Genomic DNA, 22431 nt, shown 5'->3' on the forward strand with positions numbered 1-22431 from the left:
CAAGCAGCTGGGCAGTACTTAGTTACTGGATGGGGTTAAACCACGACAATAAAATAAAGCTCTTCATTAGAAATACTTAATACTTCTACCATCATTAAAAGAGAAAGATAGAAAAAAAAAAGAGAGAAAAAAAATCAAAGAAGGGCAAAAGCTTCTTTCATCTGAACTAGTCTTGAGCACATCTTTATGTTCCGAAAATTGATTGGGACAACAGGGTGAAGCAGTCTGTTGCTCCAGCTACACAAGTAATTACCTCCTTCATGGTCTCCAGTAAAAATAAATTTTTCCATAATTTCTAGAACATGCGGGAGTTTGGTGCTTTCCAAAGAACTGAGGGTAAACTTGTAAAGATCAATATTGTCTTGATTTGAAAATCAAGTTTTGTATGCAATTGGTGAAGGTAGCTACACTAAAGACTGAACTATCCACCCGGCAACAAGTTTACCAAGACTAAGCAAATATTTCTCAATCAGTTCAAAGCAACTAGAGTACAATACCCTAATTAGCTCCTGAAACACTCTATTTAGTCTGTGCCAGTTTAAAACCTGCCAACATGAAACTCAATATCAACAACTGTTCAATCAACTGAGACAACATGCTGTTTCCTGTTCTACCTAATTATATTGATGTCTGTGTGAGCTGCTTGTGAGTTGCCTCTTCAACAGCTTAGTATCTTAAACACACTAGCATGTGATCTTTAATTTAGATTACGATCACAACCAGTTTGGGCACTGAACTTAAGACACTCCAAGCATTTGATTTCCAACAGGCAGAACTTAGTATGTTGTACTTTCTGAACATCAGATCTTTTTCCTTGGAAATACTTAATAAATTAAGCATCTACAGCTTGGGACACCTCCATTTACCATTCACTTTCAAAAATACTGGAAATCTTACTTGTCTTCTTAACGTATAGGCTACATGTTGCTCACCACTAATGTATTCAAAACTCATCTGCACAGAAGCTGATGAAATGCATATCCTTCAGGCAGGAGCTGCCCAGTTTCCTTAATGGTTCTGAAACAGGTTTCACTTCTTTACAGTACAAAAGGTGAGCAGACCACGTTCAGATTAAAACAGACCATGGAAATATGTTTTTTGAGTCATGTTTGTTCTGCGCTTATCACAACTAATCCCCAATATTGTCCAACATGGACAAATTCCTTGGGGCATTCCTAGAAAGTAACTACGAGTTCTGCCACTCACCTGCTGACATGCTGCCAGTGTATAAAGCAGTAGGCACAAAGCTATCGCTGTGCCTAGCAGACCGTTTTGGTGAATATGGTGCCCATTCCTGTAGCTCTGGAGACAGATGCTCCTCACTAGCTGGAGCATACTTCTGCACCTACAAAAACACAGAAATACTATTACAGGAAGTTGGAGATTCAGAAGAAAAAAAAAATAAAATAGCCAAACTTTGTAGGCAGTAAACAACTTCAAACCTCCTAGTATCCATTCCAGAACGTGCTCACCATCAGAGCGCTCGTTACACCTTTATCTTTCAATGATGCTATTCACTCCTACCCCTTCCTCCTCCATCCCGCTCTGTTATTCCTTTTTATTATGTTGTAATCTTTTTAGGCCAGTGTTCACAACTTAAATGATATAGTTTCCTTCACAATAAAACACCCAGCATTTAGCTATGTTTCTCCTTTAAAATACTGCTTTCACAGGGCATTTCAACTGTTAGTTCAGCCGCTATCACAACCGTTTCCTAAAGAAGAGCTGGCTAACAAGCCAGAAAGTGTTTTCCTCTAAGCCTATGTTTTCAAACACATGTGGAGCAACCTCTCCTCAACAGAGCAATTCAGGTTTTGGAACCATCACAACTTCTGTTCTGTATGTAATGATTAGACACTGGTGAGTTAAGAAACGTAAGAATAGCTCAGATACTGACAGTGATGCTAGAGAGCTGCTAGCTCAGGGCTCGGCACGCAGAGTTTACACACTTGAAATGTACAACACAAAACATGAGACTGAAGTATGTAATTAGTGAAAAATAATTACTGAAAAGGTACTTAGTTTTTATGATAGCAGTACTTGAATTAAATGAAGTTATAAGAGCACTAAGACTCTAAAATGCAGAGGTACCTTCTTAGAACCAATATTTGATCACTATCATCAGTATGTTAGTAACTGTACCACCTGTTACTAAGGGATGAAACTTCTATTTGGCAACTTATAAAAGTACACAAACTTAATTGTGTATATACACAGCTAAGGAAATTGAGAACAACTGATATGGCTATAAATTCAACTACACTGCATGTTCTATATACATATTTTTTATATTAAAAACAGTACTTCAGGAATGGATACATGCAGACTGGACGCTACTGTCACACAACCTGATGTAGTTGTAATGCACAAAGACAATTCCACCAGAGAGAAATTTTTAGAGTGAATAGCGTCCACTTTTTTGAGGCACAGTATCACTTCTCCTCTGCAGTGAACAACTTCAGTTAAAAAGCTCTGTGTATTTTCTGGGAAGACGGGTCAGAAATTGGGCGGGGGGAGAACCACGGAATCTAGTCCTAATTTAACCCTAGAAACGTAAACTAACTAATACATCAAGTAAGCTTAAAAAACAAAAATTATGACTTTTTGCTTCTATTATACAATTTTCTTCTTCACCTCAAACCAACACCCATATGATAGCTGCAGTATCACTTGGGCAGCATGTAGAACCAACCGTAGTATGTCCTTGTCTATCCTTTCCAATCTCAAATAGCAACTGCCAAAAACACCCGCTCTGTTTCAGCTGGTAAGTTTTCTTACACATAAGTCCCCACACACATGTCCTTGTCACAGCTGGAAACTCTTCACTCACTATAGAATTATTACTAGTTATAACCAGGACAGTGGATATGCCGGCAGTGATGTGCTATAATGAAGCATGGGACTATCAGTGCTAATGGATCAACTTGATAGTAAAGCAAACGCCCTGTGTTCAAATGTGTTCAAGAGCTTGATCTTGTTTTGTTGCTAAATATGTGCCAAAAGATGACATTAGATTATGCCTTCGTTGGCTTCTTGCAGTGCAGTCCTTGATGAAAAACTGCGACCTTTCTCTTAGCCATACTGCTCTTCAGGCCGGTTCAGAACAAATCTGCTGACTTCAGCTGCCAAATTAAACACTTACTCTTTTCTGTCATTTTCTGTGCTGCTTTTGGCTGGGACAGAGTTAATTTTCTACATAGTAGCTAGTATGGGGCTGTGGTTTGGATTTGTGCTGGAAACAGTGTTGATAACACAGGCGTGTTTCAGTTACTGCTGAGCAGCGCTGACACAGGGTCAAGGCCATTTCTGCTCCTCAACCCAGCAGCGAGGAGGCTGGGGTGCACAAGAAGTCGGGAAGTGACACAGGTGGGACAGCTGACCCCAGCTGACCACAGGGATATTCCATACGATATGATGTCATGCCCAACATATAAAGCTGGGGGGAAGGTTAGTGGGGGGGCACTGCTCAGGAACTGCCTGGGCAAGGGTCGGTTGCTGGTGAGCGTTTGTTTTCATTTGCATCATTTGACTTTCTTGGGTTTTATTTGTCTCTCTTTGTTATTCTCCTTTTAATTACATTTTGAGTTTTTTTTCCCATTATTATTTTATTTCAATTATTAAACTGCTTTTAACTCAAGTCACGAGTTTTCTCACTTTTACCCTTCCAATTCTCTTCCACCATCACGTTGGGGGGTAGTGAGCGAGCGGTTGTGTGGTGCTTAGTTGCCAGCTGGGGTTAAACCACAGCAATAATACAGAATTTGCTAGACACTTCTATTAAAAAAGGCTTAAGGCTCTCCGTAACTACTTTTCCCTCCAAAACGTTAGGGTACGAGGAAGGAATACAATGGAAGCAGCCAAAAAATGACAGAAAAAATAACCAGTTGTTCTCTTATACCAGTATTTTTGTAGAATATGGCTGTGCACTACTTCCAATTCAGCTCTGCTGTTCGTATTGCTTCTAAAACTCCACGAAGAGGGTGCGATTATCCAGGTATAAACAAGTACGGCAAAGAATATGGTATTCTAAGTCATTATGATGCGATTATGTACAACCAAAACCAACACTTTCAGATTTTAGGTGAGGAAATAAAAAAGGAATCCGTATCTGCTACCTGAGCAAATCTGAGGCAGTGGACCTGAAACAACATTATTGATTATGCCACTTTATATAATGTAGTCCTCTAAATAGGTTGTTCTTTCTTTCTTTCTTTTCTTTCTAGACTGCATAAAATTTCTTCTGCCTACTCTGGTAAGACATGACCCACAATCTCCACAGCAGGATTGTTTATCCTAACAAATTATACTCTCATTTTGAACTGTTTTATTAAACCATATTCTCATAAACAGTCCCTCTTTACAGTGTAATGTGCCTAACACCCCATGAATTTCAGATTAAATTTACAAAGTTATTTAGACACATAGAAACATTTACAAAAAACAACACTGTGAATGGTATACTTATTCTTATATTAATATAATATTATATTATATTATTATATATGGTATAATTATTTCCATTAATTTGTACAGTGAGCTGGGCAACCAATCTGAATTTTGTAAAACTTAGGAGGCCCTATTTTCAGTTTTTCTAAATCTGCCTCTTTGCATTTAAAATTTTTTTCAGTTTTCAAAAAATACAAGGAAAAGCCCAGATCTTCCAACAAGCAGCATTAAAACCCAAGATGTGGCTGCTAAGCAGAACCCTATCATTCTGTTCGGAAGCCACCACTGCCCGTTAAATACCGCAACTCCATGAATTGGGTTTTGTATTTTGTGATACTGCAAAGTGCCAGCTGAGCCTGGGGTAGCTTCTCAGGTGACCTGGATTTTGAGAACGGGCTATGCTTCTCCTGTTATGGTATGTAAACGGACACTCAAAACCACATTGAAAATATACTTTAAGATTTCTAGTTTTGTACTTCAGTATACCAAGCTTCTACCTGAAGCGCAGGATTAGGAATGGGCATAGGGGTCATTTTATGCCTCAGAGCAGGAGCTGATTTTGGCCTTGGTCTTTTAATCTCTGGCTCTTCAAGTCTCTGAAAGCCAATATCGTCTTCACAGGATTTCCTTGAAGAGAGATGAGTGCCATCAATTCCCTCCTCCCGATAATAATGCCCAGCGTTCCTGCTGCGCCCCTTGAGAGTAGCAGAGTCCTGTTTAAGTGCCAAGGAAACTGGAGCTTGGGCAGCAGCTGGGCTGTTGGGTGGTGATCCAGTTGTTACCGTAGACTCTGATGCAGAGCTTGCCTGCTGTTTATGTTTAAATTTTATAGAGTCACTTCTCTTAGGAGGAGTTGGAGGAGTTGAAGCTGCTTCAGCTTTTGATGGCTGAGGTGAATGGCCTGTCACCTGATTAGGGGACAGGTAATCCAGTTTGGGAGGGGTTGGCGGTCTTTTGAAAGTATCAGGATCAAAGATAGATTTCCTTTGTTTTGGCTTTTTGTACACAGAGAACTTCTCTGTTTCTGTTGCTGAGATATTAACCATGACTTTTGGCCAGGTACCACCACTATGCTTAGTTCCATGTCCTTTGTCAAATGCAGTCTCAACCACCACGCAGTCAGCTCCTGTAGGTTCATAAGGCAGCCTCCTGTTGTCCAAGTCAACAGCTCCATAGCCTCGGTCTCCGTACGTCTCTGGGCTGAAGGAGCTGAGACTGTGTTCTGAATTACTGTGGCAACTGTGCACTGTGTTCCTATGAGAGTCTACTCGTAATGTGTTATTAGCAAAAGGTTTGTGATCGCAAAATGAACCGCTGCCCTGATCGCTCTGGTCCTTCTTGCCATCCATGATGTCTGGATTGAAAATATCAGTCTGGGTTGAGCTGTTGAGTTTCACATTTCTTTTATTTTGGGCTTGTATCTCTGATGCGTGAACCCTACAGTTTGGCATTTTTTCTGAATCCTTCAGATTTTCAAATATATTTTGACCACTCCAAGATGAACTCTGAGGAAAAACCTAAAACAAAAAACCTTATTATTATGGCTGATTTCTGTTCAGTATGAGGCATATTCTAGCCTCTCTGATCTACCTATACTTGAATATATACCAAGACATGTATATATACAGCTGGGAACAGTTTAATAAAATCTTACAGATTCCAAAGCACAGAACATCAGATAAAGTGAAGCTAGAATTTTTCAGAAACATTTTCCAAACAACTCCAGAAGGGCAACTCCAGATGGTGGCAGAAGCACTGAATTGACAGTGAAGGGACCTGCATTCTACTTCTACCCCTGGTAAGTTATGCTAATAAGTCACCTTAAGTCATGCCCATTTACCCTCAAACATTCCATCTTTTTACTTTCTTAAAACCTCAAGCTCTCTGGAGCTGGAATTATCACTCTCAAAGCCTGTGTGACAGGCCCAGAATAATGGGATTCTAAACTCAATAAGCAAAACAGAATAATATTTTTATAGCAATAAGCCTGAAAAAGAAAGCCTTGTGCTTAATCCTCGCAATAGCCAGAGTTCGGTTTTCTGCACAACTCCCTCCTGACTAAAAGCAAACCTTTCTGTAGTCAGGAAGGAGTTTATCTTTCATGTGCAAAACTGCTGCAGTTCTGAAGCAAAAACCAAGAAGCAATTTTGCTAGGAGTCATTTCACATGACCAGTAAACAAACGAGAAAGAAGAGCAATAAATAAGTTTCATTTCCTACCAGATGCCACAATAGCCTTGCTTTGGAAATAACTGTTGAGTGAGTGTACTACCAGTGATATGCATCCAGATGGTCTTATTTTTAGCAGAGACTATCCCATGATGATATATTCATCTTTTCATATACTCTTCCCTGAAAAACTGAAATAATTCTGTATCAGTTCAAGAAAATTCTGCAAATTTAGCTTCTCCTACTCACCTTCATCAGTGACAGGGTAAGGGAATCCCTACAGTTTCGTAGTAAAGCTTCACATTCAGTGAGTGACTTATTATCTAGTGCAATGCCATTGATCTACACAAAAAAAAACCAAACACAGACATCCATAAACCAAAGGCAGCAGGTGGGAAACATCTTAAGGTAGCATCTCTGAAACAGAGAAAACACTAGTTTTATATGTATACATGACTGAAGTCTAGTTGACCTTGTCCTGTCTTTTTGCATTCTCCACTAAAAACCAAGCCTACTAACCATAATTTTGCAATTCCTCCTGAAGACACAGTGTAACAACACTTGTTTCACTACATTAGCCTCTGTGCCTTTGTACATCAACAGTAACCACCTTCCGTTTCACCAGAGGTCATACATCAGACAGGTTGTTTAAGGCTGCAAATGCACCCAGTGAAAAACTTCCCCTCCAAAAGGATGAAATCTGTGATGCTGTAATTTAAAAGACAAGAAACCTTTCATCCAACCAAGGGATGTCTTTTTGGAACTGACCTGTCCTATTCAGTATAAAAATCACAATTATCATTATATATAAAGCCAAGCATGAAGAGTAAGTCGGTGTCTCTGTCAAAAATTCTCATACGAATGAAGCGTAGTAAATCAACTCCACATTATATTAACCCCTCAGCCTACAAACACATCGATCTATAACGAACAGTTAGTGAATATACAAAAGAGTATGATACAGTGAAAGTAGAAAATTAATTGGAAAGTTTGGGATCTTAAAGAGAGGCATCAATGATAAGACTTCAAAATAAATACAAAAATAATAAAGAGGAGGATGCATCCTTAAGACTTACAGCAATTATTCTGTCTCCCACAGTAAGGGAACCCTCTTTGGCAGCTGGGCTTCCGGGCACGACAGCAGCAACAAATACTCCATTTTCAAGACTGACTCCACTATCTGAAATACAACCCCAAAAAAAATTTTACTCCTGCAATTCAAATACCTTACTCAACATGTCTGTCCTGCCTGCATGAGAAAGAAATAACTACCAAACCAGTTGAATTTCAATTTCTGAAAACTCTTTTAAAGAAACAGGAACACAGCAGGGGAAAACAGGGATTTTGGATATCCCAAAGTTTAATATAATCATACAAAACTGGGGTGACTGATGGGTTTAACGGTCTTGTTTAGACTCCCAGTAACACTCCAGACGGGCAGCTAACTAGAACTAAGGATTAAAAAAAAGAAAAAAAAAAAATCCACCAAAAAAACCAACCAAAAAAGTGAAAATGCTTCACAAATAAAACCCACCAAAGAACAAAAAAGAAAACCTGTACTTACAGAACAAAGCTATCATCAGTATTAACATTCTTGGTTTTCAAAAAACAGTTAGTGAAAATCCCTATCTAGGAGGAAGTTACAGTTTAAATGGGATTTAAACAGAGGCTCAGAACATGTACCTTTTTGTCAAGCCATTTTTGACTGAACCAACACATACCATTTACATACATCCTTCATAGCCAATACCTTTATGTCCAGAAACATTGATGTGAAGAGGTGTTATCACTCGACCACCTAAAGACTTCCTTCTTCGAACCACCATGTTAATAACACCTCCTCCATTTACAACAGCTTTTATAACTTGCTTTTTATCCTTATTAGTAAGATCCACATCATTTATCTTCAGCAACCAATCATTCACTCTGGTAAACAAACAGAAACAAGCAGGTCAGCGTTATAAGCATACTTTGCTGGACACAGCACATGAATAACATTCATGAAAAGGGATGCAACAGCGCTGATCTCAATATGCTAATCCTTAATTATCTGGAGATCTCCATTCCTGAAAAAGCATTAAATAGCAGCTAAAAGTAAAATGCACTTCACTAGCAAAAGTATATCCGCAAATCACTAATGACTGCTCCTTATTTAAAAGAAACTCTTTGGATAGAGAAGAGTTTTTAAAAACCTATTGACGCTAAGAACAGGAGCAGGTTTCAAATTATCCCTTGCTCTACTCTCCTTTCTCCCTGCCCTCTCCCAGTAGCTCACCCTCATGTCTTTCCCAAAATTTAAATAAATAGATCAAAGTTTGAGAAGATAATAAACAGAGCAAGTGAGACACAAAGAGACATATCAAATCCCAGCAAGTGTTAAGGGATGAGTCAGTGTTTCATTTCTGTAATGCTTTTAGGCATTGGTCTTCTCCATGACCAATAATAAAAAAAGAACTTTTAAAAAAATGGAAAAAACTGAAGACAATTTACAATATGCTCATATTTAAGTTTATTATGATCAACAAAAGACAAGTGTCTTCCAAAGTCAAACCCTACCTTAATCGACCATCAGCAATACTTCCTTTGTCTACTTTGGTAACGAAGATCCCACAGTCTCCAGGGAGGTATGGTTCATTCACGCCTTCTGCCACATCAAAACCAAGTGCTTTCAAGTCCATATCATCCTAATAAATATAACCAACAAGTGACTCAACTGCCCTGGCAAGCATTGTGCGCTGTCGTTAGCAAGAGGCATTACTGCACGTTTGTACTAGGCACTTACATTTACAGGGTACCTGTTCTAGGCAAGTTTTTATATTCTGTACTTCAATATATAAGCTCCCAATTCCATTAGTTATTAGGCATCCTCTGGCATTAGAACGATCCTTCTTTCTCAGATTAAGGCTGAAATAATGCAGAAGGGGAACTTCACCAAAGAGGAATAGGAAAGCAGAAGAGCATGTGAGAAAGCACGTTCAGACACATATAACCTGTTTTAAGGTATGATGCTGGATGTGTAATGAGAGAACAAGGACAAAGGCATGGCCCCCACAAATGGGCATTACTTGGGGGAAAAAAACAATGGTAAAGGTAAGGAAACAGCATTGTGTCTTAGTGATGAGCTCAGAAAGATGTCCGCTTTGATATGGCTAGAGACCAGAAGTAAACAGGAAAGAGAGCTCTAACATTATGGGGGACCATTTCTAAATAAAGGCGATATTCTACCAACCCTGGCCCAAACCAGATCATCCTTGATGTGAGAACTGATAAACATCTTTAACAAACCAGTCATTGAACCAAACAGGCAAATTTTACTTTTCTGTTTGCTTTGGTAAATGGCCAGATCACTGTAAGAAAGAAGTCCAAGAAAATAAACTGGGATGAACTGAACACAATCTGATTTATTACTGCTCTTTTCAGTGTTAAATAATACACTTATAAAAATTAGACAACTATTGGAAATCAACTGGACTAACCATCTCAGCATACTGAAGGGAAATGATACTTGGTATTTAAAATTTAACATGCGAAAATTAAATAGAGCTTGAATCAGACATGTAAGGCATGGTTCTAGACATGGTTCAATGACTAATCCCCTTAAAATCAGAAGAGCAAAAAGTCTTCAGGGAGTGCAAAAGATGCCCGATAAAAGCTGACGATAAAACATGCAAAAATATGAATATTACCCAGAAATTAAATTCAGCTAAACCTACTAAAAATATACTAAAATTCCTATGATTCTTCCAAATCTTCTACATAAGGAAAAAGTTCATAGGAAGAGCATAGGGCTCCCATAAAATACAGATCGGGTAGAGATCACAGTATCGTTGCACAGCCTCAGAGCTGCAAAGTGAATATTATTTCTCACTCTTTGAGCTGAGTGATTATGTAGAACATGATCTGAAGCAGACAGGTGAAGCTGAAGCAAAAATAAAAGGATTTAAACTTATTCAACCCTATAATCTCCATCCTGGAATTCAAATGCTGGTAGGTCAGGTCAGCAAGGATGTTCCCATATATCTAATCAAGGTTGGCACAATATTATTACTATAATTTGATAGCAGCAAGTGCAATCCCTATGTTTAGGAGAGGGAAACATATTCAAATGACAAAGTCTACACATTCGATCTAAGTAATGCAAACATTTAGAACAATCTTTGAAGGAAAGAGTAACTAAATAACTGCACATGGATGGAAAATTCATCAGGCTGCAACGTTGTTTACCAAAAGTACAGCATATGCCACACTTGTAACTAATTTTACAGAAATGGAAAAGCAAAATTATTAGTTATCTGTTAAAATGGAGAAGATGGTAATGTATAAAATCCAGTGATGACGGAGCTCATCAAAAGAGATGAAAGCGCATAGTGAAAGGGAAATTGTTATCCCAGAAAGCATTTAGAGACAGTGGTCCTGATGGATCAGCACTGGTACTCAATTCATATAGTCTTTTCAATCTGTATATTTCAACAATTAACAATACTAAATAATATTTTTAGTGTCAAAAAAGGAACGTGTTAGTGGTTTTCTTGGGATGCTCTGTCAGAACACAGACAGATTGGAAGAGCATAAAAAAAGATGACTCCAAATATTGCAGTAAAATAAAAGGGATTTCATTTGACAGCATTAAATCACAAACTTTGTCATTCAGGAAGGAGAAAGAAATTCTGGTATATGCAGAAGCTGTTATAAATGAAACACAATCTGGAAGACCACCTGTGTGTTCTATGGAGTCAAAAATATTACTCTTAGGAAACAATGTGATATGCCAGCCAAAAACTTCAAATAGAACAGCATTCGATACATACAAAACAGTGAAATAAAAACTCTAGACTACAATAAGAAGAAAAATAAAGTTAAATGGAGAAAAGTACTACTATGATAACCTCTACATCCTTTCATTATCTGGAAAGCTAAATATAAGGACTTTACTTAGTATGCCAAAATGAAAAAGGGATTTAACTCCCCCTTACAGACAAGCAAGAGAGATTAGCATCTCCTTTCATCCCAGATTTTTAAGCTGAACGGCAATGCTGCCCTAAAATATATGTTCATCATGAATAAATACTTTCCATAGTTTAAAATTTCTAAACCCCTAATCTGAGCAGAAGTAGGAAAACTAACTTCATGTAAAAGCTTAACTGTTTTTTGCATAGATTGTAAGTGATGTTGCCCGTAAGAGTAAAGGACTGGGCTCTCTGATGCCAGTGTTTCCATCACATCTTAAGTTTCAGCTGCCTTAGCGCTGCTATTTCTGCAATGCATCACTAACTTTAAGAACGCTAAATGTTTAACTTAAATGTATTTTATAGTACGTGGACCTGGGTATCCTGCAAGATCAGATGGAGGAAGTATTTTTATTTACAATTCAAATGAAGAAAAATACAAAGCCTGCATATAAGAGCTTGGTTTTGTCAGCTACTTTCATCTAAACGTGACCACACTTGTTGCATATGCGTGTGTGGTTCCTCACACAATAAAAATAAAGAACAAAAAAAAAAAAGTATAGATTAGAGTTATTTTTAATCATATGTAGTATCAAGATGTTACCATTGACTTCAAAGCTATCCAATATATAAGACAATGAAGTTGGTGGTTTTGACTTACTCTGTCTTTTTCAAATTCTACCACTTCTGTTTCCCATTCCAGAGAATCTGTGTCTATGGCTGAGTCATGGGAACTATGAGCCATCAATTGACGGAATCTGGCCTCCTTTTCCAACTGATTCTCCATCTTCTCCCTAGGCAAAGAAAACGATTATTTATAGACAGAGACAATCCTTTTAAATAAACTGATTCATAATGTTATCATTGTGAGATACCTTATATTTTGTTTTCTAAATCAAAAATTCAAAATGTGCCAAAATCTGCCCCATGCTTCCACTTCTCCAATATTCTTGGGCTGCTACCAAATCGACTTTTCCTTTTCTATACATTGTCCTAGCATAGCCTTACATTTTTTGCATTAGTTTTTACATGACTGGAGTACACAACTAGTTTTCTAACATCTCCCCAAAATGCATTTAATTTACACTCAGATGAGCTGCATCACTATGCTCAGTACAAGTGGGGCATGATAAATATCAACCTCTTCCACAACCCGAGATGACATATGATGCACATCTTCCTTGCATTCATAAACCAGTGAGAATACAGCTGGGAGGAACTAAACTGCAGTTCATCCAACTTCAGTGCAAGAAACGCACATTGCTTAAGTGTATCTCCACAGTACAAAGCTTTGAATGTGTCTCATTAATAAGCTAAAAAGATTAAGATAGTAAGACTTAAGGATCCTGCCCATCACAATAATTTCCATGATAACTAAAAATATAGGCAATATTTCCACATACAGTATCATGGACGTATGAATCATGAATCCACATATAATATCAAATATAGCTGCCCACAGCTATAACAGCATATGGTTCACCTGCGAACACAGCTAACAAACCAAAGTTTTTATCACAAACTTTCATGCAGTTTGGTCATTTCTCTAACATACTTCAGTTCCTTCAGTTCACGAACAGCATCGTTTTTCTGCTTTCTCATGTCATCCAGATTGCGAAGAGCTTCAGCCAAGTCGCTCACAGCCCGATCTCTCTCCCTCCTTAAGTTATCACACAAAGTCCTTCAAAAGCAAAGAAGTTTCAATTTAGTTAATTAAAACCCTAGCTAAGTAACAATCTCATTTTACCACATGGTAAAGTTAATGCAAAATTTTTAAAACCAGTTTCAAAAGATCTTCCTCTAAAAAGAAGCATAAGGAAGTAAAAAATTACATATGCTAGATCCTAAGGAAAAGCTTATCAAGGTAACAGAAACTTTCTTCATCCCTTTCAAAACTTTATTTCTACTTACTACTTTAAAGTAGCAGAAAAAAATTCTGATTACAGTATTTTTCCTTAGTTCCTTACGTATGTTTAGTAGCAAATACATTGGGCACTTTTTGCAAAATGTGCCCACAGGTAAAGAATTATTTGCAGAACTACAGCCACAGCAAGATAAGGTATATCATGCCTAGAAGAAAGCAAAATTTGTTGTTCCTACATAGCAGTGCTTTTAGGATCCATGGTATTTTCTAGAGACATATTACGGGTATGAAAGCACAGACAAAGCAAAGTATCTTGTAAGGTGTCCTCACCTTTAAAAAAACATCCAAAAAACCACCCTGTGACAGCTAATGCAGAAGTTGAAGAAAGTGCTAGTAAAATCCAGCAAGTCCTAGAATTGCATCAGCTGCACAGAAGGTATTACAAAGATGACTCATGTACCATCTAGCACTCATTTACCGTATACTTTCCCTTTCTGCAACAATCTTATCCCGCTCTTGAAAGGCCCAATCTCTCCTACACTTGGCTACTTCTGCCTCCTGGACAGCTTCCTTAAGTTCTTGTGACATCGCCTCATACTGTTTCCGAAGCATTTCAATTTCTTTGTTTGCTCTTTCTATGTCTAGGGTAGCAGAATCTTGTATCTAGGAATTAAGAAACACAGATAAGTATTTTAGGCACAATGTTTAAGCATGCACAAACAGCTTTTACTATACATGTATTGCTTGATGTATTCAATTCTCATTTTTCATGAAAAATATTTATTTATCTTAAAGGCAACTTTTTTTTGGGGAAAAAAAAAGATAAACACCGCTGCAATTTATTTCATTCTGTGGCACACAAATTTGTGTGAATACAATCTACATGAATAAGGATCCCCACTTTAAAATAACATCAGTGAACATTTTGTATTTCAGAGATGACATTCCATGCTTCTATCTAGTTCTGCTTAGCAGACAGGGAAAAAACTTCAAGGCTGTTTAGACATCAGATACGCTATTATACGCAGTTACAACACAGATTTCCTGCACTAACATCTGTTATTTACCCTGGGACTACTAGACGTACATGTTCACAAACACAAACTTGTGTGATTCACGCAGGTCCCTTAACTCCAAAGCAGAGCAATGGAATTCCAGAAGAGTTTTGTTTGAATGTTCCTTGTTTTAGACAAGAATTACTTTCTTCTTAAATTAACTTGTTCATCTAACATTCTCTATTTTGAACAAGAGAGATGGTGACGACAGTAAGACAAATACACAGAGAATACTCCAAGCTTGCAGCACAATAAGTATATGCCAACCACAACAGTAAAGCCCGCCACAAGCACTGAAGGCCATGGGCTTGCAAACAACTGTGTGTGGTTAATTTCAAAAATACAAATGATTCTAATGAATCTGACTAGACTTGTCATTTGCTTAAAGATTAAACCACGAAGGAATGTTTTTAAGACCTGAATGCATGTGTATCAAAGACAGACTACTAAAGCACTCTTTCTCTCTAAATGAGTTATAATTATATTCAAAAATAAGAGAGCACTGAATCTTAAACCCCAGGTTTACATTCACACCTCAACATTAAACAATAAAAATTGCAACGAATAAGACCAAACAGAGGCTATGAAAAGTCACGTCTGGCCTTTTGATTGTCACCCCATATGCCCAGGCATTTAACTGATCTCTTGAAAATTACTGACCCTTTGAAGCTAAGAAAGGAAAAGTCATCTGTGAAGACTTGCAATACCTGACGGGCTTGATAATATTCCCTTAGTAGATGGTCTCTCTGGATGATAGCTTCTGTTCTCTCTTTCCTGGCAACATCTCTTTCTTCCTTGACTGTCTCTATATCCTTGCAAGCTTGGTCAAGTTCCTTCTGGGCCTCAGCTTTGTCCTTCACTTCATGACAGTATTTTTCCAGCAACTCATTCCTCTCACAGATTGCTCGATCTCTTTCCACTAGAGCTGAGTTCAGCTCCTAAAACAAGATCCATGTTTGCAGTAGGTTAAGTACAGAAGGAAACAGTTCATCTTTTCAACTGGATACACACTGACACCTTAAAAGCCTAGAGTGTTTACCGCTAATGTTCTGAAAAAAAGGGAGAAAACAGACCATGCTCACATGACATACTAACAAAGTACCAACAAGGAATATTAAATGCGGTATTAAAGATATCACACCATCACAGTAACACAGTGCTATGTCACAAGTAAGCAAGAACCTGGGAGCACTCACAGTTTTGAGAAACCTAAATGAGGGAAGGTTATTAACCGGTCAGACTTGATGTTTTAAAAGCAAGCTTTAACTATGGCAAAGGGTAAAAATATATTGCAAATATTTTTAAGCAATGGCCTCGATTTTATAGGACTGAAATAATTCAGCCAACCCAGCTACATAAGTATCTTACAGCTTCCTCAGAAGTTTTAAAGGGACATTTAAGTCAGATGCCAGTAAGATACCACTGTGCAAACTACAGGATGTTCAAAGATAAAACTGCAGTATGCCACAAAGCAGAGTGACAGTACATCTTATGTATCAAATGTTGATTTCAACTGCATCATAATAAAAAAGATGAGTAGAATATAGCTCTAAAATACAATCTGTCCTTTAAAAATAGTTTAAACTGATTTCCTATTGGAAGAATGGGGCATTGAAACAGTCAAATTTCATGCCACTACATTTTGAGATGGTCCAGCTCTCTAGAAGCATTCAGCCAATGGCTACAAAGAAGTCCTTCTACATAGGCACTCCTAGCCGGAAACTATTGATGTTTTGATCTCAACAAGATTACCAGAGACAGCTGACATCTGAAAAACAGAAGAAGGAAAGGGTCCAAATACTTAAGGATAGAAAGACACCACGTCATAAATGGACTTCCATTGCATTTTCCACTACAATTTGCAAGGAATGAGTATTTAAAGCATGGGTGACAACTGCATTTTGCTTTACTAACATAATTGTTTTTGAGATGCACACCTAATTAAGGCTACTCTGGCTATTAAAACGTTCTGCAACGGTATTAAAACATATTTTTGCTGCGGAGTAACCAACAAGCACTAGATTTTGTGAATTTTAAACATGTCAGTGAATTGCAATTACCAGAGCACTCAGGTTTTTTCAACATCAGTAAGAGTTTCCGTTGCTCAGTACTTCTGAAGAGAGAAATCCCTGACCCATCTGGTGGTGCAAGCAACTTTTAGTACTGGAAGCAACATTTTTCACAGCTTAATTACATTCCGTGTAAAATGAACATTCAAATGAGTGTATAAAACTTACTGAAAAGTATTAAGTCTTTTCCACCATGCAGCAGAAATGAAAGTCATCAAGTATCAAGGCAGAGGGAACGTTCCCAGAAAGCCCTTTGTTAAACAGGAATTTACAGTACTTTAAGGTGACTGGAAAAAAATACACATTTGCCACTGTTTATTCCAGCATGCTCGATATAAACTATCTGAATAAGAGCAGCCATCGCTTCCAGTGGTCAGTAGTTAAATTTCACCTCTGTCTTTTTCCTGTGACATTTGCACAAAATTACAACATGACAGCACAGGGCAATGTGCCATTTGGCACTGATTGGAACAGCTTCTATTTGGAAACATGAGAGTGGCTTGGTTTGAAGAACAATTCTGAATTTGTGAAAAATTCTTATGTTTGAAGTAAGTTCTCACATATGAATATAGTGCAATAACCTCACACAGGATAAAATACAACAGGTCTGTTAAACAGAGGGGAAAGCTGACTACCACTGAGATGAAACACAACATTCTAAGTATTTGCTGGAGTAAAAGATTATGCCAAACAAAAACACCACCGGGCAAGTAGAGGGGGAAATCTATAGCATCTAATCCCTAGCTTTGAGTGGCCAAACTCACAAGAACTTAATCCGAAACTGTCCATAGTGCAAAATCCTGGGATTTCCTCTATCATCTATAAATGCCAGACAATTATTACCTTTGGGATGTAAATTAACCCATTATGTTCGGGCATGTGTAACCAGTAAGGCTTAAATATTTAACTAGAAAATTGACTGACCGATCACATCTGTAACTGCTCATGATATAATGCCTCTTCAACCTCAACCTCTTTGCCATCTCAGTTGCATTCGCATTTCTTTGGGACACAAAAGATACACTAGCAAACGCACATTTCACAGAAGAAACTCCATTTAAAATGACCTAAATGGATTCAATCAGTCAGTGAGCACTATATGACAGGGCACCTAAAGCTGCTGTGCACCCCAAGGAGAGCGAAGAACGTTAAGTGACATTTTGCCAAGCACCAGACCAACTATTCACTGACAGGATAACCCTACTTATGTAGCAGCATTTTTCAGGATACTATTTCAAGTGAATGTGTCACTTGACTAACAATTTTTTTCAGTCTTTCAAACACTTGCCTTGCCAGAACTAGAAAATCCTTTATGCACTGCATGCAGCTGCAGCAAGCCAGGACTATGTGTCATAGGAACATACCTGCTCACAAGCATAAGTGTTATAGCTACGGGAAGGGAAAACAAGAACAAAAAGAAAACTCACAGCACTGCGAGTTCTGCTTTGTAGAAGCACTTATTTCTGCTTTCTGATGGGACAGTTCTGGGGGTGAAGAAAAATGCATCCCTCTGCCCTGCCAGCATCTCACTCACCAGTCTTAAAACTCTTTCCTGTTCTTATTCAAGCATCCCTTCAAGCCATCTAAGTAGGAGGGATCACCCACGTATTTCGTGCCCCTTAAAGCACTTTGGCAAATTATTCACAGTGCCACAATGAGAAATATAACAAACTGGAGCAGAACGACTAATTGTGGCTATTTCCATCAGTATTCCTTACCACTGTCCTGGTTTCAGCCAGGATAGAGCTGGTTTTCTTCACAGAAGCTAGTGTGAGGATATGTTTTGGATCTGGGATGAGAAAATGTTGATAAGGTGCTGATGTTTTGAGTTGTTGCTAAGTAGTCAAGGACAGTCCAGCTTTCTCGTGCTGGCCTGCTGGCCTGACCTACCCTGATGCCGCTGAAATCAGCAGCAGACATTTCTATTAATGGCTTTGATGGAAGCAGAACAGGTATGAAACACGTATTAAAACCTCGCTCACTGTAGAAGCTACATTAATTAGCTGGCAAATAAGCAGGGCTGAAAACTATGAATTCTTAAAACCAGAAGTTAGTTATTTTTAAAAGCTCTGATGCTGTATGTCACAATCCACATTATGTCCCTCAGCAATGGTGTGACTTCAAAAAGGCTCCACACCTTAATTTTTCATAAAGGGCATTTTGTTCAGATGTAATGCTGTGAAAAAAGTAAAATGAGATTTATAGGCAATGGAATACATTTCCTTGTATCTATTTCATGCTAAATTAAGTATTTGTAAACTGAAGGGTCAAGTCAATGCATGTCAGCTGAAATTAAACCAAGCAGTAAACTGTGGGAAATCTTAAAAGCATCATTATAACATGATTGTGATATAAGCATTTTAAGACCATATTGCTGAAAAATACGAAGTTCTGGTTTCACGCACTTTAAGGCATGCCTGAGTTCTAGTGAAAAAAACTTCAAAATAGCCTCTTTAACTTAAAAGGTAGAAGGAGGGCAAATGAGTAAGAACATGCATGTCAGCACAGGCTTTGCATAAATATTTGAGACTACTTTATCATGTACCGTCTTAAGTCATAGTAGGTAGTATCCAGTGGTTCCTGTAGAGGTTAGAAGTTAAAAATAATGAATATTTAGAGCTCTATTGTTACAGACAGCATTACTTGAAAAGGCACAGAAGACTAACACAGTAAAGGAAGGATTTGTAAATCAGCAGAACAGAATTAAGTCAAGGGAATAGCAAGTTTCAACTGACAGGTACTCCATTCAAACATGCAATTTTAATTAATTGATAGCAAAAAGGACTGCTATAGGAAAACACCAGCATGTAATGTCCTTTTTGCACTCCATACCTGTTTTCCATTAATCAGTCATACACTTCTGATTCTAGTATCAACAGTGTATACTCACTTCCCTTCCCCATTGAAACAATAGGTTAGTACCTGTCTTAAAGCTTCCATCTCTTCACTAGCCACACGCTTCTCAGAAGAAGTGTTCTTGAGTTTGGACTCTGCAAGCTCCAGCTCTGTTTGAAGCTTATCTACCTCTTTAATTACTTGATCCCTCTCACTCATTATGAGGCGGTATTCATTGAAAACTGAATCCCTTTCTTCCTTGTATTTTTCTGCATCCTTTGCTGCTTTCAGCTGCATTGTTTTGAACCTTGTCACCTCCGACTGTAATCGCTCCATCTCTCTCTGCAACTCTTTGTTTTGTGCTGTGGCATTGCTTAGTTCCTGCTGTACCGATTCAAATCTAAAAACAAGCAGAAAGGCCAGTAAGATACTTGTTCTTCATTTTCCTTTTTCATATATTAAGGATTTGGCTGGATAACCGAATGTTTGCGTTGGTAGAACACAACCTTGCAAAATGGAAGTTAGGGAACCTTTAGGAATATTAGAGAGCCTCTTTAAGGACCTGAAACATAAAAATTGTTAGAAATAATTTGGAATTAGTTTAATTATTACAAGTAAATGTCTATCAAGTTATTCAAAAAGGGAAGCAAAACACTGCCATTATTTAAATAGCACAAGTTTAACCTTATTTATTGCATTGAGCTCTGCTCATCTTAGAAGTTAATTCCTTCTCCCAACACACACTCTCAGGCATGTGGGAAGAAAGGAAACAAATGCCGAAATTGGAAGAAACAGAACAACTTCCACATGCCCAAATATGCCACAGGGTTAGCAATGGATGATTTAGAAGAGGGAAAAAGTGGGTTTACAGTGAAAATGCAGACAATGGACAGGCAATTCAAACATTACAGTTTGTTTTCATCAGTAGGTCATCCAGTAAAACTGAAATGCAAAGTACCTTAAACTGTCAAAAGCAATTTTTAAAAATTTAACACAGACAAAAACATGCACTTTGTCACTACAACCTACTGAAGTATGGCACAATCAAAAAAAGGACATAGAAAGTTTATTTTAAAGATACTAACTTTTGTGTTTATATTGACATAGCATTCTTAAAAGTGGGAATATAATTCCACAGACAACTTCACAAATAGGTTTGAAAAGGAACTTTTCCCAAGAGCAGTATTTTACCACAACTGGACACTAAGATTTCCTTGCAAGTTTTTTCCAAAACTCCCAGTTAAACACCATCAGTGGAAACACTGTACCTAACCTGATGGACTTTTAGGGTTATCCAAATTTCAGATGCCCACAAACCTCTGGCTGACTTCGTTCCCTCTCTCGCACACAAATGCCTCAGACTGTTTAAAAGAGCAATTTCTTGTCTAGTCCAGCATGTTGCCCGACCTTTCCCAAAAGAGAGCTGTAAACTCAATTTCAGATATTTCCTTGAAAGCTTCAGTGTATTCAAAGCATTGCCATAGCATCACCGAGGCACCTGCCAGTAATTTCAAAACCATCACAACCCTGCTCCTTTTGGGAAATTCTTCAGTTTGGGAGATAATCAGGCTGGCAGTACAGAAGATTTAACATATTACAGTCTGGATTTCTTCTGTCTTTTCAGAACCATGAGCACGAAGGTAAGAGGAATATACTATAGGAGAAGTACAAGGATATATCAAAAAATCTAAAACGGAGACTATGCCAAACAACCTCAAGGCCACATGAGAACCCACAGTCCATTTGAAAACTATTTGGGGGTCAAATCAAGGACAACACTGGGACAATAAAAGGCAAGAGAGGAGGAGAAAAGATTTAAGGCAATGTTTGCAAAAAAAAAAAAAAAGTCATCGGTAAGGAAGGGGGAAAAAAAAAAGGCGGGGGGGAAACCCCAAACCATGAGGAGCACACTAGCACGGGGAATTGATCAAAAAGGTAAGTCTCTGCCATAGAGAAACATTCATATTAAATACTGATAAAATCCTGCATAAAAACCTGAAAGCAGAGTTCCAGTTGAAACACACGGGTCCTGCTTGGCCTTGCATTGCCTCCTACGGAGGAAATACAGGCTGCTGGATCAGATTTTCGCAGAAGCCTTCTGTAGAGAAAGCCCATTTCTAACAACTGTTGTGAATGGATTGCAAGTAACAGGGTTAGGTGGGTCAGTAGCAGCAAGCACGGGTTTCTAAGGAGCAACCAATACTGAAAAGAACCCTCACCAGGATCACCTGCTTTGTCTTCAACGCAATTGCAAACCACAGGCAGATCTGTCCGAGTGCCATAGCCCACGTTCAAAATGCAGACACACACACACACGTAGTGTGAGATGTAGTGCATAGGAATTAGATAGCCGATATAGCTAATTTGTAACCCGCAAACTAAATAATTCACCAACTAAATAATCTTAGTAGCATTTATGTACTGTGCGTTATTGTGACAGCATTATAAATAAAAGAAAAAAGGCCAAACACTTCTCTGATATTTTTTAAGGCCAAAGATTCATTGAAAATGAGAGCTGGGCCACCACTGGAGTCTTAATCTTCCTGCTCTCTTTAAAACCTATTTTGACTGTGTTTACACTTGGTATTAATAAAAAAAAAAATCAGTGTTGTAATTTATGACCCATTCAGCCTCAAACTACAAGTTTGTTAAGTCTTATATTCTGAAAACTATATTCACCTGAAATGCATTTTAAATAGTTTTGGTCAGTCACCCAGCAAAATATGGTTGTGGTTATGAAAAAAGGGTATAAACGTAAGACAAATAAACGTTTCTATAAATAGAAACAAGTAAAAATGAAGTCCAGACGCAAAGCCAACTGAATAAAAGGCAAAAAAAGTTCAGTTATATTAAATTCGCTGGATTACTGGTTCACAGGAACATTAGTATCTTTCATGAAATTCTTAAAACCAACCCCTGCTTAGTATCAAACCACACCTTCATCTCAAGAAGAACAGCTAAATCACAAGGCCATAATATAAATATGTTGAGCTTCTGTATACATCAGTATGGTTGCAGTGTTTCTTGCAGTATATATGAGGCTTTCTC

At 38.0% G+C, this 22431-nt stretch overlaps 1 protein-coding gene across 1 annotated transcript in view; it reads right to left on the minus strand.

Annotated features, from left to right (window-relative positions):
* DLG5 (discs, large homolog 5 (Drosophila)) overlaps positions 1–22431 on the minus strand; it is a 70145-nt gene that overhangs the window by 22783 nt on the left and 24931 nt on the right. Inside the window, exons 7-17 of the mRNA XM_010293351.1 lie at positions 19471–19783; positions 15187–15417; positions 13903–14087; positions 13116–13241; positions 12222–12354; positions 9171–9298; positions 8365–8540; positions 7691–7794; positions 6864–6956; positions 4944–5963; positions 1207–1345 (exon numbers count right to left, since the gene is read on the minus strand). Of these exons, the coding sequence (XP_010291653.1) occupies positions 1207–1345; positions 4944–5963; positions 6864–6956; positions 7691–7794; positions 8365–8540; positions 9171–9298; positions 12222–12354; positions 13116–13241; positions 13903–14087; positions 15187–15417; positions 19471–19783 (2648 nt within the window). The remainder of the gene's footprint in view (positions 1–1206; positions 1346–4943; positions 5964–6863; positions 6957–7690; positions 7795–8364; positions 8541–9170; positions 9299–12221; positions 12355–13115; positions 13242–13902; positions 14088–15186; positions 15418–19470; positions 19784–22431) is intronic.

The sequence above is a fragment of the Phaethon lepturus genome, unplaced genomic scaffold (assembly GCF_000687285.1).
Source record: "Phaethon lepturus isolate BGI_N335 unplaced genomic scaffold, ASM68728v1 scaffold978, whole genome shotgun sequence".
Lineage (NCBI taxonomy): Eukaryota > Metazoa > Chordata > Aves > Phaethontiformes > Phaethontidae > Phaethon > Phaethon lepturus.